At 40.9% G+C, this 18,207-nt stretch overlaps 1 protein-coding gene across 3 annotated transcripts in view; it reads right to left on the bottom strand.

Annotated features, from left to right (window-relative positions):
* CTNNA2 (catenin alpha 2) overlaps positions 1-18,207 on the bottom strand; it is a 519,575-nt gene that overhangs the window by 10,929 nt on the left and 490,439 nt on the right. Inside the window, exon 18 of one of the 3 annotated variants that reach the window (XM_088133180.1) lies at positions 14,358-14,501. The exons of the other annotated variants lie outside the window; for them this stretch is intronic. Coding sequence (XP_087989306.1) covers positions 14,358-14,501 — 144 coding nt within the window. The remainder of the gene's footprint in view (positions 1-14,357; positions 14,502-18,207) is intronic. 3 annotated transcript variants of the gene reach the window in all.

Consider the following 18,207-nt stretch of genomic DNA (forward strand, 5'->3'; position numbering starts at 1 on the left):
ACAGGACAAAAAAAGAAGAAAAAGGATTCTGGAGAAAAAGTGAAAGCTTATTTGATAGAAAGTATCTTACATTCTTTGAAATGAGTAAGTCAGTTCCTTCTTACCGTTGAGCAAATGCTTTACAAGTACAGCTATGTGAAAGATTTCATTATTTCATTCATATCTGGGGTGTTTTGGTCCATGCAAGCAATGAAAAAGGGCTGTTTTGGACCAAAAAAACAGAGTTCTTGAGGTTCTCTGAGCTTGGATGTTTTCTTGCAGATGTTTCATTACCCAACTAGGTAACCTCTTCAGTGCAAAAAATGGTTGTTTCAGGCAGAAGAGGTTTGGAGGAGGTGGGGGAAAAAATGGACATTGGCAACAGTGGCTGAGAGGGAAGCAGGGGAGGGAAGAAAAGGAGGAGAATGGGAAGACTGGTTGCATCCAGGAGGGAGGAGGAAATGAAGGATGATGTGCACCAGCTTTGCACTACTTGTCCCATCCAGATGTTTGTTTGTTTATTTATATGCCACCCATCTCACAGAAATGTGACACTGGGAACAACCAGACTCCATTTGGCTCTTCCAAACCAAAGATGATCCAAAATGGTACAGCAGAACTTCTGAAGCTTATTTATTCCTGATCCAGAAAGAAACTTCATTACAATTCATTACAAGCTTTGATGTCAAAAGATACTGCTTATTTGATTGTATGAATACTGTGCTGTCCTCAACTAGGGCCTGAATCTTTTAAGATGATTTCTCCCTGTTCGAACCTGTAACTGAGTTGTCTTGTAAGGGGAAGAGGGACACTTTTTTGCCTCAGGGAATGATTTAAAGATAAAAACTATGTGGTTTAACACTTCAGAAAGTCGTATGTCCCTGGGGAAGTTTCAGTTCAAAATTCTCTGGTAACTGTTAAGTGAATGCCTTCCCTAAAACAGAGAGACACAAGTGGATTTTTGAACAGAGAATATCCATTCACAGAAGCTTATCTCTAGCATCTAACTTGAGAGCAGAACATTTTAGGAAGACTGTCAGACACATGAAACTTGCTATGTTTCAATAGATGTGAAAAAGAGTGGTGAAACACACGTCTGTATCCTGCCAGGTATTAGATGTGCATCCTGAAGGTTTCTGCTCTGGCTAAAGAACATGAAGACAGAAAGTGTCTTCCGTTCAGATCAAAAGATCGTCTAGGCAAAAACTGGAAATCATCTCTTACTGGTAATCTGCTTCCAGGTGAACATCTAAAACCAACCATATCAAAATATTCTTGTCACTTTAAATCTCTCCAAGTTTTCACTGTTTATCCCCTGAAGACCACTGACATTTTGAAATAGAAATTTACAATACGAACGGGAATCTAAAAGGTGTTTTAGGCCAACATGATGATATAAGAAATACTATTTTACCTTTTTAACTGCAAAATCAAAACCACACATCCCTTACATGATGAAGCTAATACGCTTCCTCCGGTCACTGAAAAACAATCCCTGCCTTTTTCTAGCTCACTTTCTGAAACCAAGAAAATGACCGATGTTTTGTTAAAACATGAGAGACTCTTCCTCATAGTCAACATTTCACACTATCCCCAACCCAGAAAATGTGCATTATTCAATGTGTATTCCACAAACACGTCTGCCATATGGGAGAGAAGGAGAAATTCTATTTTGGAGGAGATGAAGGAATCGGAAACATGAGGCTCTTAAGACTTCTGTTAATATAGCAGCAACATTAGATCCGCAGTCATTCTAGCAGAGAATGTGATGTTTGCTTCTAAATGTCTTGAAGAGAACAGTAATTCACAAGGGATTTGGAAAGAAGTGCTAAAAATGACAGGTCTGAAATTCTGTGTGCAGATGAAGAAATGCTTGAGCTCTGGCAAGGGATATTGCCACAATGAAACTCCTACACATTTTAGGACCATAACTAACCGTATCTCATCTTTACTTTTTGACAAAGTATTCCATGACATTGTAATTAGCCAATTAGTTAAGTGTGGGCTGGATGGCACCACCATTAAGAGACTACATAGCTGAGTTGAAAATGGTACTCAAAGAGTGCTTAGCAGTGGTTCCTCATCAAGATGGAGAGTGGTTTTAAGGACATATTTCAAAGATCAAGGAGTCTTCCACCTTACCAGTATTTTTATTGAGGACTTGGACAAAGAAGAGAAGGAAATGCTTATCAGATTTGTAAATGGCACAAAATTGGATGGGACAGCTAACACCTTACAACACAGAAATAATTTTAGAAATGAAATCTCAATGTAACAGTCGATTGTAAATGTGCTCATTCAGGAAACAAACTTCAAATGCACAGGTATAGGATGGAAGATGTGTTGAGATTCCTATATGCCAATTTATGGGGAGTAATCATTCCATTTTATTCTGCTTTGGTAAGATTTCACCTCAAATACTAAGTCATATGCTGGACATCACATTATGACAGATGGGTTTAGAGAAGAGCAAGGAGGATGATCAAGTGACTAGAAACTAAAAGTTATGAAGAGACACTAAAAGAACTGGACATCTCTAGCCTTGAGAAAAGCCAGCTGAAGGGGGACATGAAAGCACTCTTCAAATACCTGACCTAACCCAACCCTAACCATAAAGATGAAGGACAAGATCTGTTCTGTTTCATTCCACAGTACAGGATCTGAAGTAACACATTTAAGTTACAGAAAGGCAGGTTCCAGTTGAATGTTTTGTTTTTTCCGACCGGTCTGCCCCCGGCAACTGATGGACCCAGATGGGTTCCAGAAGAAACTGGGGGTTATTCCTGATCGTCTGCTGCATGGTCCTGCTGAGGCCTTGGTCATAGCTTGGAACAAGAGGGTGATGAAGCATCAATACTTTACTGCCCTTATTGCGTCCACAGGTAGCTGACCAGCAGCCCTATTTAAGGTGACCTTGGCCCTCCTAGGTAAGAGGGGCCCTGATGCTCGCCTTCTGGCTCATGCTGAGGAATCTGCACAGCATCTGTTGGATAAAATTACTCATATTCGCTGTCAGTTGGATGCCAGCATTTGTACAGATCCAGTGGAGATGCCTGAGGTGCAGTCTTGCCCTGTTATCTGGGAGTGGTTTGAATCTGCTGGACTTGAGGAAGTAGACAGGGTCCTTAGGACTGTGAGCTCAGCCACCTGCTCTTTAGATCCATGCTCCACCTGGCTGATCACGGCTGCCCAGGAGGTTACATGTGGGTTGGTTCTAGAGGTGGTGAATTCATTCTTGAGGGAAGGGGTTGTCCCTCTGCCTCTCAAAGAGGCATTAGTTCACCTCCCCCTCAAGAAGCCATCACTGGATCACATCATCCTGGACAATTTTCATCCAGTGTCCAACCTTCCCTTTCTAGGGAAGGTTGTAGAGAAGGTGGTTGTGCAGCAGCTTCAGAGGGCCCTGGATGAAGTGGATTATCTGGACCCCTTTCAGTCAGGATTCAGGCCTGGATATGGGATGGAAATGGCATTGGTCATGCTTTTGGATGATCTCTGGCAGGAGCAGGATGGAGACAGTGCATCCATCCTTGCTTTACTTGAACTCTCAGTGGCTTTCGATACCATCAACCATGGTATCCTTCTGGATGGGCTTCAGGGGTTGGGAGTGGGCGGCACAGTATTGTGCTGCTTCTCTTCCTTTCTTCGAAGCTGGTTCCAGTTGGTGTTGATTGGGAGTGAGAGGTCCTGCTCTCAGCCCCTGCTATGTGGGGTGGCACAGGGTTCTCTCCAATCCTGTTTAACAGCTACATGAAGCCACTGGGTGAGATCATCCATCGCGAAGGGGTGAGGTATCATCAGTATGCTGATGACACCCAGTTGTGCATCTCCATCCCTGGTGAACTAAGTGATGCTGTTGATGTCCTCTCTTGGTGCCTGGAGGCTGTGGGGGTCTGGATGGGAGACAACAGACTTCAACTAAACCCTGGCAAGAGTGAGTGGCTGTGGGTTTTAGGGCCTTCTGTATCTGGGGATTTACCAACGTTGGTGCTGGATGGGGTTACACTGTCCCAAACAGACCCCGTGCACAATCTGGGGATCCTTCTGGATTCACAACTCTTGTTCGAAGAGCAGGTGGCAGTTGTGGCCAGAAGGGCCTTTGCACAGCTTTGTGTTATGAGCCACTTGTGGCAATTCCTGGATTGGGAGGGTCTACTCTCTGTCACTCATACCCTAGTCACCTCCCGGATGGACTACTGTAACACACTCTACATCGGGCTGCCCTTGAAGAGTATCCAGAAGGTGGTACAAAATGCAGTGGTGTGGGCGGTTATGTGTGCTCCAAGAACTGCACATGTTACACCTCTGCTTTGTGAGTTTACTTCCAGGTCCAATTCAACTTACTGGTTATGACCCTTAAAGCTGTACAGGGTGTGGGACCAGGTTATTTGAGGGACCATCTCTCCCTAGTGACATCTACCCATCCCATCAGGTCTGGCAAAAGAGGCATGCTATGGGTCCCGTCAGTTAGGAAGTTTTGTTGGGTGGGACCTAGGAGGAAAGCCTTTTCTGCCATGGCACCTGCCCTCTGGAAGATCATCCCTCCCGAGATGAGGCTGGCCCCAACCCTGCTGACCTTCTGGAAGGCCATGGTTTTGTGAATCAGCTTGGGGATCCCACAACGGAGGGGGGACCATTAGATGTTTGTATGATGGTTAACTGACGCACTCTCTGTATGTCTGCTGTCATTTTTTTTTAATCTTGTTCCTTGGATACAAATGCACATTGGTGTAACATGACGTAATGAAGTTAACAGAGTAAGCAAATTGGGGAAACAGCACAGCACTGAAATGCTTTTTTTTTCCGTTTTGCTTTTCTAAAGACAGACTGTAAAATTTAGAAAATGTCATTTGTGCAATTTTTAAGAAATATATTATTAATGTGTATTATTGGCTGCACAACGTCTTGAAGATTCCACAGTTACCTATGCAAGCATCAACCAATCTTTTAAACAAAAACAAAAACAGGATGTGACAATCAAATCCCTCTAATGGCACTTCACTCTGAAGTCACTCAATTAACTTGAAATATGTCAAAATAACTGTATGGCAGAGTACAGCCAAGTCTTGACTGACTTTACTACCACAGCATATAGAATAGACATATACAGAACAGTTAATGCATCAAAAGGGGCAGAAGAGCATGTGACGTTAGGTAAAAGGCTGTGTGATCGATATTCCTGCTACCAGCGCATGAATACAATTTTCCATTGCCCAATGCCCCAATCTTTCATTTTTATTCTCTTTAAACTTGATAACCAGTTACATAGTTTATAAGGACCTATGAGATCTTTTCCAGAATACTTCTGGCTTCTATCAAGGTTGGGCTCCAATTAATGACTTGGCCACCAATGACCATTGATAATGCCCAATATTCCTGATCAGAAAAGGCTAAGGAATATAATTCTCTCTCTCTCGCTCTCTTGCTGTGTATGGCTGTATTTTCAATAAGAACAACTCTCATGGGTGCTTGGAATTTCTATGCATGATCCAATGCATGATTCAAAAACCCTGCATGGTTCAACCCTACATGATTCTATGATATGATTCAAAAACCCAAGAAACTGCAATAATACTGTTTTAGGTGTGTTATAAGTGTTTTAAGTCTTGCATGTTTTAGGTCTTGTATGTTATGATGGCTTTACAAGTTGGGTTTCATGCATTCATGGTTGGGCCTTGGATGTTCAGCTTAATCCCAGGCTGGGAAGGGATGCATAAATAGCCTTGCTCTGCACATCCCACTTGGTTCTTCCTCCTTCCCATTTTCTCTTTCCATATGCAATGAACTTTCCCCCATATTATACAGTGGTCTTATTACTCTTTCTCATTTGGGTAATGATCTGTACCTTTTCTAATTTTTTAAAAACATAACCTTAAAAACTGCCGGAGCTTTTAAAAGCTGTCCACATCAACAAAAATAGGAATCAGAGTTTTTTAAACTTAGCTGCACCAAATTCAGACCACTAACTACTTACTTTTCATCTACTAGAATTCAGTGGGTAATTTGGATTCTTGAGCAGCCTTATTCTGACATTTTAACATTAACCCATGTATCGCAGGAGAGGATCACAAGCAGAGACCATCAAAAGAGGTAAATAAGCAAGAAAAAAAAATGTTACCAGCCATGGAAGCCACATTTTCATATGACAATTTCCATAGACAATTTTGTGCAAGAGTTTTGACATTTTGACACTCAAGAGGCAGAGCAAAAGGCAAAGAGAGCAAGCGAGAGACCGGCTTGCCTTTATTTCAATATTGAAGGATGTAAGACAGAAAGTAATAGTAACAAGAAGGCCTGAAAACGTGAAGAAAAAGTCCACCAGCTTCTGGGTTCAAAATATAGCCAGCAGTGACAAGTGATAGGAAATTTCAACACCTACCACAGGTCAAATCTGAAGCAAAACAGATGCTTGAAGTCCTTGAATTAAATTTGCATTTTATCAAAGTCACAATTTGAATGGTTCTCAATTTTCCTCTTGTAAAAAACAGTATCATTAATATACATCACTGAAACTGGAAACCTCATTTCCCTCCATTTAGATTTGTAACCTAAAGTGGCCAACAATTGATTTACCTTCATAAGACCCCCCCCAAAAAAAACTTGGGCTGCTGATTCCTGAATGACCTATTTATATCTCTGCTACAACAACCCAAACAATTGGATTGATGATCAAGCTGGGCAACTGAATGATCTTCCATCTTGCTAAGAATGGAGATTCCTTAGCAGTTAACAGGATACTTCTGAACGATGCTTGGTTATCTTAAATCCACCCAGTCTGACTTCATTAGTTAATGAACCTTGATGAGGTCACCCTTATCTAGGCATGCACAATATAGATATGTTCCAAACTTCTCCATCCTTTCTTGGTTTCAGCAACTAGTAGCAGGACATAATGTGAATGTTAACTATCTACCCCAGTGTTTCTCAACCTTAGCAACTTTAAGATATGTGGACTTGAATTCCCAGAATTCCCCAGCCAGCCAATGCTGGCTGGGGAATTCTGGGAATTGAAGTCCACATATCTTAAAGTTGCCAAGATTGAGAAAAACACTGATCTACGCAATAGGGCTGTGCAGAACTCTGGCTTTGATTGAAGTGACGGTTTCCTTCTGAACTATGAATTAACTGTAACTTTAATTAGTACAGTAAGGCTTGCTTATACAAGCTGGTCTCTTCCTGTTTGCTTCCTGGAGAAGTAAGGAGCTGTTCCTTTGCTTTGTGCAAGCTGCAAGATGACAAGCTCCTCACTCTGACCTCAATTAGCTAATTCTTTCCTGCTTTCACTTAAAGTAGGCACCCATTCCCTGCTAACTGCTTAACAATATTACCAGATCTCAATAATATAGAACTTTGCCTTGTTGATTCCTAAATATATAATTCCCTGATTTATTTTCCTAAAGACTTAACAATGTAAACTATGTAGCTATTTCTTCAAGTATCTTCCCAAAGACAATGTAAGTGTAAGGAAGATGAAGAGCTATAAGATGTACTCAATAAAGCCAGCCTCTTGAGGGTGGACCTCTCCCGTCACTAGCACCCACTATTGCGTATCGGGAAAGGGACTCTCCTATGTAAGCATATAGAATTAATCAATATAGCTTTGCTAATTGTATTCATTTTGGTTTTGGTTGTCCATTCCTTCTTCAGAATCTGAACCATGGTGGCCTCACCTTCCAAGTGCCACCTGAGATTGACCACATCGCTTTGATCCAGGCATTAAAAGGGAGTGTCCGTACGTACACTGGTGAAACAAGACATTTGGCTGGTTCAGGTTATCCTCGTTGACTTGAGATGGCACAACTAGGATTTTTCACATCAAGATGCTGCCTTGAATCAAGACAGAGCAAGCCAAGGCCTCAAAGCATGAGTTGTGTTGCTCTGCGCAGCCACAATCAATAAGGTTGTTGTTTACTGTTTCACATGGTTTCTCTTCTGGACATGGTCATTTAAAGCCCATTTCATCAGTGGACAATTTGTCTTCCTCCTGATATTGGAAGCCTGACCTTTTTACAGCCAACTAAGGAGAAAGGCAATCTGATAATGGTAAATTAACTACCTTAACAAATTTCTTCCCAATCTTGCATGTTAGAGCTGATGAATCCTTTTGTGTCCAGGACCTTGGGAATTTATCTGGTTTAACCAACAACGTCGGGTAAAGTTTTGATGTATGCAACAGAGTGCACAAATTATGAATGCATTTTCCTTGATGATATTCTGTTTATATATTATAAACCAGGGAGGAGGGACTTTTGCCAGTAGTTACTGCAAAACTGGAAATGCAATCAGCGCTGCCTTGATTCTATTTATGTTTTTGATTCTCCTTAAAAAGGGCAAAAGCCTACTGGTGTCTTATCTGGGAATAAGCCTCACTGAACTCAACAGGTTCACATCTGAATAACCACGTATGGGATTGCACAGAGAGAATGGCAATTTACTTAAAACATTCCCCATAAAACAGAACCTCTGTAAAGAGTTTTGTATTGCTGGCGTGGGGTGGGCAGATGGGAAGGGATGGAAAGAAACTGCTGCAACATCCATTTACGGAGTTGAGTCCGTTGTTCCTTTTTGTGTAAGGAAGATGTGTTCCAACACACACTTGTCTGCGAAGGAGCCGTAATGAACGGAGAGAGACTCACTTCCAACTCCATCGGCAGAGGCAGCATTTCGTTTTATTGTATTTATGCCCTGCCTTTCTCCTCTAGTGAGAACTCTATGCAGCTACTGATATTTGTTTAAAAAAGAAAGCCAGCAGAACCAAATGACAACAGATGCTAACGTTATTTTACTCTTGAACACTAAAAGCCTGTGGATAGAGATGGGTCTTGACAGAATTTGGAAACGCTAAGAGCGCAGGAGCCAGGGATAACTCCTGATGGAGACCACCCATCAGGAGAAGAAGTAGAGAAGGTGTCCTCTCCTGCGTGCCAAATAAATGACCTTTTGACCATGGGGGTGTTTTCAGAAGAGCTTCTTCTGTGGATTTTAATGCCCTGAGAAGAGCCGAATGGGAGAAATAGATAAGCCCCAAACTGTTTAGAGCAGTGTTTCTCAACGTTGGCAACTTTAAAATGTATGGACTTCAACTCCCAGAATTCCCCAGCCAGCATGGCTGGCTGGGGAATTCTGGGAGTTGAAGTCCAGATGTCTTGAAGTTGCTAAGGTTGAGAAACACTGGTTTAGAGCTTAAATGGCTAATACTGAAGTTATTGCTTATTTTCAAATTGGCATGCAGGGAAACCGCCCCACAATTAAAATATATAAGAGGACTCACTGAGGCTGAGAAAGAAAAGGAAACATTTAAAAACATCACTAACAAAGAGCAAATGGATATTTCGTGCCAGGCTTGTCTTGGGAAAAGGCAGTTAGCCCTTCAGTTTTACATTCTGGGAAAAAAGAAGTTCAAGCAATTCTTTGAGGACCCACCTGAGTGAATTCAATCATAAATGAGGGTGGACGTTTTGCCTCTTCCGCTTCCAAGGTTCGATATTCTAACTCCTTATTTCTTGACATTAAACCTGATTAATAAAGCTCTGTGTGAATCCTGCTTGCCTGGCCACACTCTGCTATTAGGGGCTTGACCAAAATATAGTCTGAGATGCTGATCCCAGAATTGGGCTGTACATGATTTTCTAAGTACTGGTGTAAATGTAATGAAGTAAACAGAAGGAAATTATATGGATGTCTTATTTAATTGGAGCTGCACAAAAGCTACTCTTTGGAGGCATGAGAGGCAGCTTATGTGCCTGCAAAACAGAAACCATCTTTGTGTGTTTTATTATTCCGTAATTTCTCTGTATTTCTGATTCTAACATGTTGATAGGAATGACATAACAGGCGGCAGCAGCTGGCTGATTTTATCTGGTTTCAGATGCTAACCAGGGTCTGGCTTGGTTAATATTTGGATGTGCCAATTCTAGGGTTGCCGGTTACTCAAGAAAGCCTAAAAAATGCCCCAGAGAAAGGCAATGGAAAACAATTTGCATACTGCAATCAAGAAAACTACATGGACGTGTTCGTGAAGTCATCAGGAATCAAGCTTGAACTGAACGAGACTTCAAAACAACAATATTCATGCACGTGCCAGGTCTTTCAGCAGAGCTTGTCCAGATATTTAAGTGATATCTAGAGTTTGTGCAGAATAGCTTCCTCTAGCCTAATGCCTTCCAGTTGTGCTTGGTTGGACAGCTGTGCTTCACCGATGTGCTGGGCATCAGACTGAGGAAAGCTGATAAAGATAACCATGTGTCCAATTATGAAACAAGCCAAACTTGGTCATGCTTCAGCCCCTTCAGCCTTTACCTTTCTCATTGTCTGAAATTAATGATCTTGCCTGAAATGACATCTCTACTTTATTTATTTTACATGTGACCTTGATGAAAGGCGATTCTTTGAAGGGTGGAACATGGAGTTTTCTCATGCCCTGTGGTCATTTCATTCCCATTCATCTCAACCCATTAAGTAACAGCTATTTATGCTGGATCTCACAATTTGCTCCTGAACCCTTCCCTCACAGTTCAAGGGAACAACTTTGTCAATCAGAATAACAGGGCATATTTTCAAGTAAAGTCTCCAGTGAAGCTACATGCTCAATTCCTGGCTGTGACGTGCAACATACCTCAGGTTGGCATGAAGGGAAAGGAATAATAAGATAAACCCTAACTTATCCATTTCGTCTCCTGTGTTTCCTTTAGAAATTAATCCTTTCCATTTTTTTCCATTTTTTTTTTTTTTTACTTCACAGCCTTTCCTCATACAAAAGAGGATCTATTGAGACTAAAGCAACTTGGGGTTTAGCACTTTGTGTGAAGAAAGACTGTATATCAATTCTCTTTTGAATGCAAGCATATGATTCATTTACAATGAAGTTGCTAATAGCTAAAGAAAAAGAACACTAGAACTTAATTGTCTGCCACTTTCTCAGGGTATAAACTGAAAGGCAGGTATATTAATACAAACAAACTGTATAACTGAACAGGGTATTATTCCAGTGACACGTTTTAAAATATTTGCATTGTTTCTCAGTTGATCAAGTAAATCAGGATGGGTATTTGGGGCTCAGTTTTCCCGCTGAATGCAATTCCTTAGGGTACATTTTGGCTAGAGTGAATTATTCCCTTCCTGTCCTCTTTGAACTTCTCTAGGCAAACAAAAAAGTCTTCAGATGAATAGTTGAATTTAAAGGTGAAATGATTAATTAACCCCGTCCACCCAGGGGGAATAAACATCTGAAACAATAAAAATAACTATACTAATAATAAGTTGTCTTTGAGATGCAGTGCTGGCAGAAGGGAGGGGCAAAAGCATTGTAAGACCTCATCACTCCAGCCCACCAGAAAAAATAAGGTGGTTAAATGTAACTCTGAGAGCCAGTTTGGTGTAGTGGTTAAGGCATCAGGCTAGAAACCAGGAGACGGTGAGTTCTAGTCCTGCCTTAGGCACAAAGCCAGCTGGGTGACCTTAGGCCGGTCCCCCTCTCTCAGCCCTAGGAAGGAGGCAATGGCAGACCACTTCTGGAAAGCAAACAAACAAACTTTGCCAAGAAAACTGAAGGGGCTAGTCCAGGTAGTCACCAGGAGTAAAAAAACTGAAGGCACCAAAAAAAAAGGTAAGTACCATACCCAATACCTTTTTTTTGAAGGCACCAAAAAAAAAGGTAAGTACCATACCCAATACCCAAAAAAGCAGCAATTTATCACTTCGCACTTCCACTAGAAAGGCATACTTTGTGCCAACTTCCAGTTGCTGAAAAGCAAGCATGCACTGGTTTCGTCCATTAGCTGGAGGTATAAGGGCTCTGGCATTATGATGGATATGTGTTCAAAGGTTTGGGGAGGTTATGTTATTACTATATGCAGCAAACCATCTTGAGAATCATTTGTCTGAGAAGGGGGGGTAGACAACTCCTCCTCCATAGAAGCATAATTAGTAAGACACATATGATACCTGTTGAATTCAAGCAAGATAAAAAAATGCCCCACAACTTTCAAAGTAGTACCTTCATATTTAGCTTACATATGATCTAATGGAACATCCTTTTTCACATAAGAACATGCGTTACTGTAGGTGCCTGAAGCAATTATGAACTGGCGTGGAGAAGGAAGCTTTCATTCCATCAAAGCAATGTGTGTGAGTAGCACCATGCAAACATTCCTACAGTTATCTTAACTGCAGCTCCTGGAAAGATCAGTATGTTTCTAGTGATCAACTTCATCATAACCATAATCAGTGATACTTGCTAATCATAGTGTATTTGAAAGTCATACATTTCAACAGGTGGATTTTGACCAAATCAGTAAGGCAGGTATGTCCTCTGTGATGATTGCTACCAGAATGCTAATGGACACAGTACATTGTAGTTGCCTTGAGTCAAGTCACAGGACGCTCACATAACTGGGTGCAGATTTCGTCCATCCTCATGGATCTTGTTTATAGCCCAAATTAGGGGACAGAGCTAAGAGAAGGGACTCAGTCTAAATAACTAAATTCAGTGTAGCCTCTTACCTCTACAGCATACAGATGGAATATGTTGATGAAGATTCTCAGTCATCCAGGTGGAATTATCTGGAGATCGACTCATGGCAACTGGACTTTTCTTTTGGTTTGATACGTTTCACTGCTTGTCCAAGCAGCTTCTTACATCTAGAAAGGTGGTTAGGGGGGACCCCATAAATGTCTTCCAGGGTGGCTGCGTTTCTCAATAACATGATAGGCTCATTGAAGGGACAATAGGAGTTGTAATTAGTAGAGTCTTTGGGATGTGGATGTCTTGCTCCTAATCCCTCACTCATCCCTAAGTAGGTCATTAAGTGCTGCCTCCCTGGTGACCTTGTGAAGTGGTCTTAATCTTCCTGGGGACTGATGAAAGAGCAACATGAAAAATGGGAGACAAGTTGTGTTTGAGGCCTCCACCTCTATTGAGGGAAGGATTTTCCACTTTGGCATAAATGGATTCCTTCACTGCTCTCTCAAACCACCTATCTTCTCTGTCCAAAATGTGAACATCATTGTCCTCAAATGAGTGTCCTTTTTCCTTTAGATGAAGGTAAACTGCTGATTTTGGTCCTGTGTTGTTGCTCCTCCTGTGCTGGGCCATCCTCTTGTGTAAAATCCTTCCCTCAACAGAGGTGGAGGCCTCAGACACAACTTGTCTCCCATTTTTCATGCTGCTCTTTCATCAGTCCCCAGGAAGATTAAGACCACTTCACAAGGTCACCAGGGAGGCAGCACTTAACGATCCACTTGGGGATGAGTGAGGGATTAGGAGCAAGACACCCACATCCCGGAGACTCTACTAATCACTCTCCTATTGTCCTTTCAACGAGCCCATCATGTTAGTGAGAAACGCAGCCACCCTGGAAGACATTTATGGGGTCCCCCCAACCACCTTTCTAGACTGAAGAAGCTGCTTGGACAAGCAGCGAAACGTATCAAACCGAACGAAAAGAAGTCCAGTTGCCAGGACTCAACCTCCAGACATACGGATGGAAGTATAAACACATGATGCATATAAAATACACCCACCATCAAAACATACTGGTTTCCATTAAGTTTCTTCAACAAATGTTTTGGCATGGTCAGGAACAGCCTTTTGACATAAATTTAGATTTTTAATTTAGATGTTGAATTATTAACCTCTCCCCACCCCGCCCCCAAGACAGTTTTCAGATATTCACACCTTTTCTCTTTCAAACATTGAGGTTTTAACTGAACCACCATCCTCTGAAGATAGCCTGTAATGAGAAACTCATTAAATCACCGTTGGTAGCAAAGATGTCCTGCAATAATCACCTCCCCATTCAATTTTCCCTAGACTTAAGTTAGTTTTAGTTAAGATGACCAGCTCTGTGGAGATATGCTCCAATTATTAATTGTGATCTTTCTTTTAAAATAATAATAATAGTAATAATAGTAATAATAATAATTTGTACACAGAATTCCATTGTCCCCACATGGAAAGACAAAGGTGTGAATTGCAGGAAAGCAGAAATGGAACTTTGCTTTTCCATAACCAAGCATGGACGCTCTTCTAGGTTTAGGATTAGAAAGGTGTTTTTTTGGAAATATATAATGAGCAAATATATCCTTTCCTTCCTATGAGTTATGTTGCTTTTGGAACAGCCTGGAAGTGTTTCAGAGCTGCTTCAAGTGCAAAACCCTTCCAGCAAACTCTTCTGAACGTCAGACACTCATTTCAAGTGCAAAATGAGTGTTTTGAACCCAAAACAAGGCACATCAGATTCACAGCAGTTTGAATACAAAATGTGTTGCACACCCCTGTTGACATGACCGAATTCCTCCTCCTGAAAGAGACAGCACCCTGCAACCAAATCCCTTTACGCTTGTATGGAAACGCATAGTTTAGAAACAAGGTTACTCACCATGGAAGAGTCCCCACCTCCGTTTGCAACCGTAGCTCCTTCAGCACAGGTGGGTAGGTGGGTAGAAAGTTGACTAGCCCTGCCCCCATCTATGACATCACACTCTACCTCATAAAAGGTAGTGAAAGTGCTCTGAACTCCAGTCTGATTTCCGAGAGATACAGAAAAGAAAGAGTGAGAGAGAGAGCAAGAGAAATATTGTGCCCTATTTCAGAAGGAAGGAGAACAGGCCTGGGGAGGGGCGGGGAGGGGAGGGGAGGGAAGGGCGAGGGGAACGTGTGCTGAAAGAGCTAGGCTCAACAAAGTGTTCAGGGACTTCCATGGTGAGTTACCCTGCTTTAGCAATCCTCTCCCTTGCTCCCTGAGCACAGGCATACCAAGATCAATATCGCTTATGAGAGTGAGTTATGGAAACAATGGGTTGGGCAGCAAGATGGTGCTAAATTAAAGACTGTTCTTTGTGTGAAGGGAGTATGACTGCTTGGGAATAGCCTTCATTTTTACAATCCCACGTTTAGCCCAAAATCTGAGCGTTCCTCTGGTTCACACTACACATGGGGGTCTGCAAGGGAACAGGAGCAATGGAAGTCATGACTGCGTCAGTGTGCAAATGCCCCCTGCAGCAGACTTCATGATATCACGATACAATGGCAGCACTCACTTGATGATGGCATTACACATGGCTGGCCATTTTGATGGTATTGCAGTTTGCTGCAGACACCACTGATCCTACATACTGTATTCGTCTAAAAGGACCCCAATTCTACATTAAGGATCATCTGTTTCCCTTAGCCCAGGAAGAAAAGTCAGACAGAACTTGTCTGCCTTCTTCCATATTCTCAGTGAAGCAACATATAGCATCTTCACACATCACCCAGCCATCAGTGAAGTGACTTAAAGCTTGTCTGCATCACTGTTATTTTAGCTCAACAATGGTTGGATGAGTCTAGAAAATATTACAGATTTATAGTATGAAAATGACCTAAAGCAACTTTTCCATGTTAAATCATTTGGAAAGGAAAAAGCTAATCTTCCTTTCTGGTAAATATGAGTTTTGAGTTGGTGGTACGTCTCAAGGTCTACTTAATCAGGAAAAAGGAAGGTGTATCACATAGGCTAACGCTGAATCCATGGGGTATGGATTCTCCTACTTTCTGGTCTTCCCCCCCGCCCCCCAGCTTTAAAGATCTTGTGGCTTTGAATCCTGTACTCTCAGCATGATTTCTTTCCTTAACTTCAACTCTGCAGTTAATGCTTATGTGTGCGTGCGTGCATGCATGTGTATTAGAACTAAATAGCATTTGTTGATGAGAAAGCAGGAGAAATGCTTGATAATCAATCATCTTGAGCAAACTGACTGCAGCAGAGGAAGGGAGAGAATCTTCTCCTCTCCAGTAGTGATGGGGTGTGCGGTGCTCACCAAGAACCTTTCTAAAACTGATGTATGGATATTGCTAGGCTGTGCTGAGGGAGTAAGTGAACAGAATACACTGATTTACAAAGCACACTTGAAACATGAGATGTCAACAAAATGAGACAGAGGTGATCACTCTTTTCAGCCTGCCAGTTAAGTCCAGTGACATCTTACCAGAACGAAAACAGGTTTGCACAAGAAATATACAGCCCTGATAAATGCAAGCGCAGTTAGCAAACATTTTGTTTGTAATTTCCTTCAACAGAAATGAGATTACATATTTGCAGCTGGTTTCATTTTTGTTTTCTGGCTAGCGCCTGAATAAAGAGCAAATTTAACATTATTGGGGAGGAGAAAGGAGAGGAACAATGGCTTAGAGCTAAAATCCAGAAGTTCTGATTTTCACCTGGTGTTTTATTCGTCTACTACAATATTTAAGGTTGTTTCCGCAGAAGTATTTCTTCTAGGGAGTCCTTGAGTCAAAGAAGCCTTTGCTACAAAGAGATACATGGGGAACAACAGGGATATATCGTTGGATAATATTCCACATGATTTCCGATTCTCTTGCGTTGTTTCGGTATTCATATCTGCTCACCATGGTTTCTAAAATTTTCCTGTAACAAAGCTTGTTCTTTGCTTTTGATTGTAAGACTGCATTTAGGACCTATTTTATTTTAAGAATTGTGCTGCATTTAACAACTGTAGGAGCAATAATGACCAATAATAATTTATTAAACTTGTATGTCACCTGACTTGCAATGACTCTAGGCAGATGATGATGATGATGATGATAATAATAATAATAAAAATATTTTGTGTGTTCATTGTGAAATTGCGTTAGGTTTCCTTACTGAAAGGTACCAATTGGTAAATCATTTATTACAATCCATTTATGCCATCCTTGGCAAAGTAATAATTTTGGTTTATGATCCATATTCTCTAATAGACTATTTTTATTCTCTCAGGAGCATACTAACCATCAGATATTGCATATTGAACTGGTTATTCAATCAGACATTTTAACTGAATGAATGGAACAACATTTTAAAACTTGCACTGACTTATCTCCTCTACTATTAAACTGTTTTATCCATTTTATTCTCTCATTTGATTTTTATTTCATGAACTAGCCCAGGTATAGTCAATTAATCGAATAATTAATGCAATTTTTTTTTCAGTTTCTTTGCCTGGAATCTGTACATATTCAGGGACTTCCGAGGAACTGGGACTGTGTTGTTGTTTTGGCTCAGCAGATACTTTTTCATGACTTAGAATTAATTTCTTTATTAATAATTCCTGTTTATATTTTCCTAAAAGGAATTGTATAATGCCTATATCTTAATATCAACCAAATTTAGTCGTTTTACAGTACAGAATGTAGAAGGGTTCTGCCTTACCTATGTTGAATAACATGTCGTATGCGTTTAAGTGTACTGATATAAATCTCCCCCAAGTCATTGGGGTGGATTAACTATGTAGACATTGCAAAAAACAAACAAACAAAACTTGGACTGAGAAAATGGCATGGCACCCATCCTGGTGAATTCTCTATGATTAACTGGACTGATAGGCTAACTTTTGGAGGTGAGCTCGAACTGAAGGAATCGAACATAGGAGAAAAAAGACCTAATGAGGAATACCATGGATTCAGATTTGCAAAACTGATTGCTATTAATCATTTAAATGTCACGACACTAGACCTAAGTTAAAGGGAGCAGGGAAGAAGATTACATCTCTGCCCGTGTACAGAATGTAGTCATCTATATGCAAAAAAGGGAAGGGGAGAAGGAAATGCATATTATGAGAAACCCTCAAGTGCAAGGGGGTGACTGATCTTTTTAAAGGAATGTGGGCTTTCTGCTTTTTTTGCAATTTGATTTCAGTTTATCAGAAGTTGATAGTTGCCCTACACATTAGAGCATGTGGGATGCTTTTGTGATTAAAACATAAATTAGTGAGTTAAACTACGAAGGTTGTAACATATAAGCCACTCCTTGGACTGCTGTCTACTGGAGTCAGAAAAGTTTCCAAAGCTGGAAGAAAGGAAGATCTGAAGCGATGGGATTTTCTTCTTCTTTCTTACCCATCACTCTTAGGGAGCCTGAAAATAAGGGCATATTTTTAGTCATGAAAGAGCACTAATATGTCAAAAGCCCTGAGCAAATATTACATGTGGAAGAAGAATGGGGAGAACTAGATTAAAGCTTGCTTTAAATTGGAAATGACAAATATTGATATTTCTGAACTAAGATTTTTTTTTTTAAAGTATCACTCATTTGGCTAACAAAAGCAAAACACTTCTCAAGGAGCACCTTTCCTGCATTTTAATGTTGAATGTACTTTTTGATGTAGAGGAATGTTTAGAAACTCCATCCAAAATTCCTTGAAGAACTTGATACAATAAAGTGTATCACGGAAAGATGAACAGAAAAGATC

This window comes from Python bivittatus, unplaced genomic scaffold (genome assembly GCF_059951505.1).
Source record: "Python bivittatus isolate LINGU-HERP-01145 unplaced genomic scaffold, Pbiv_v1 ctg000070_np1212, whole genome shotgun sequence".
Taxonomy (NCBI): Eukaryota; Metazoa; Chordata; class Lepidosauria; order Squamata; family Pythonidae; genus Python; species Python bivittatus.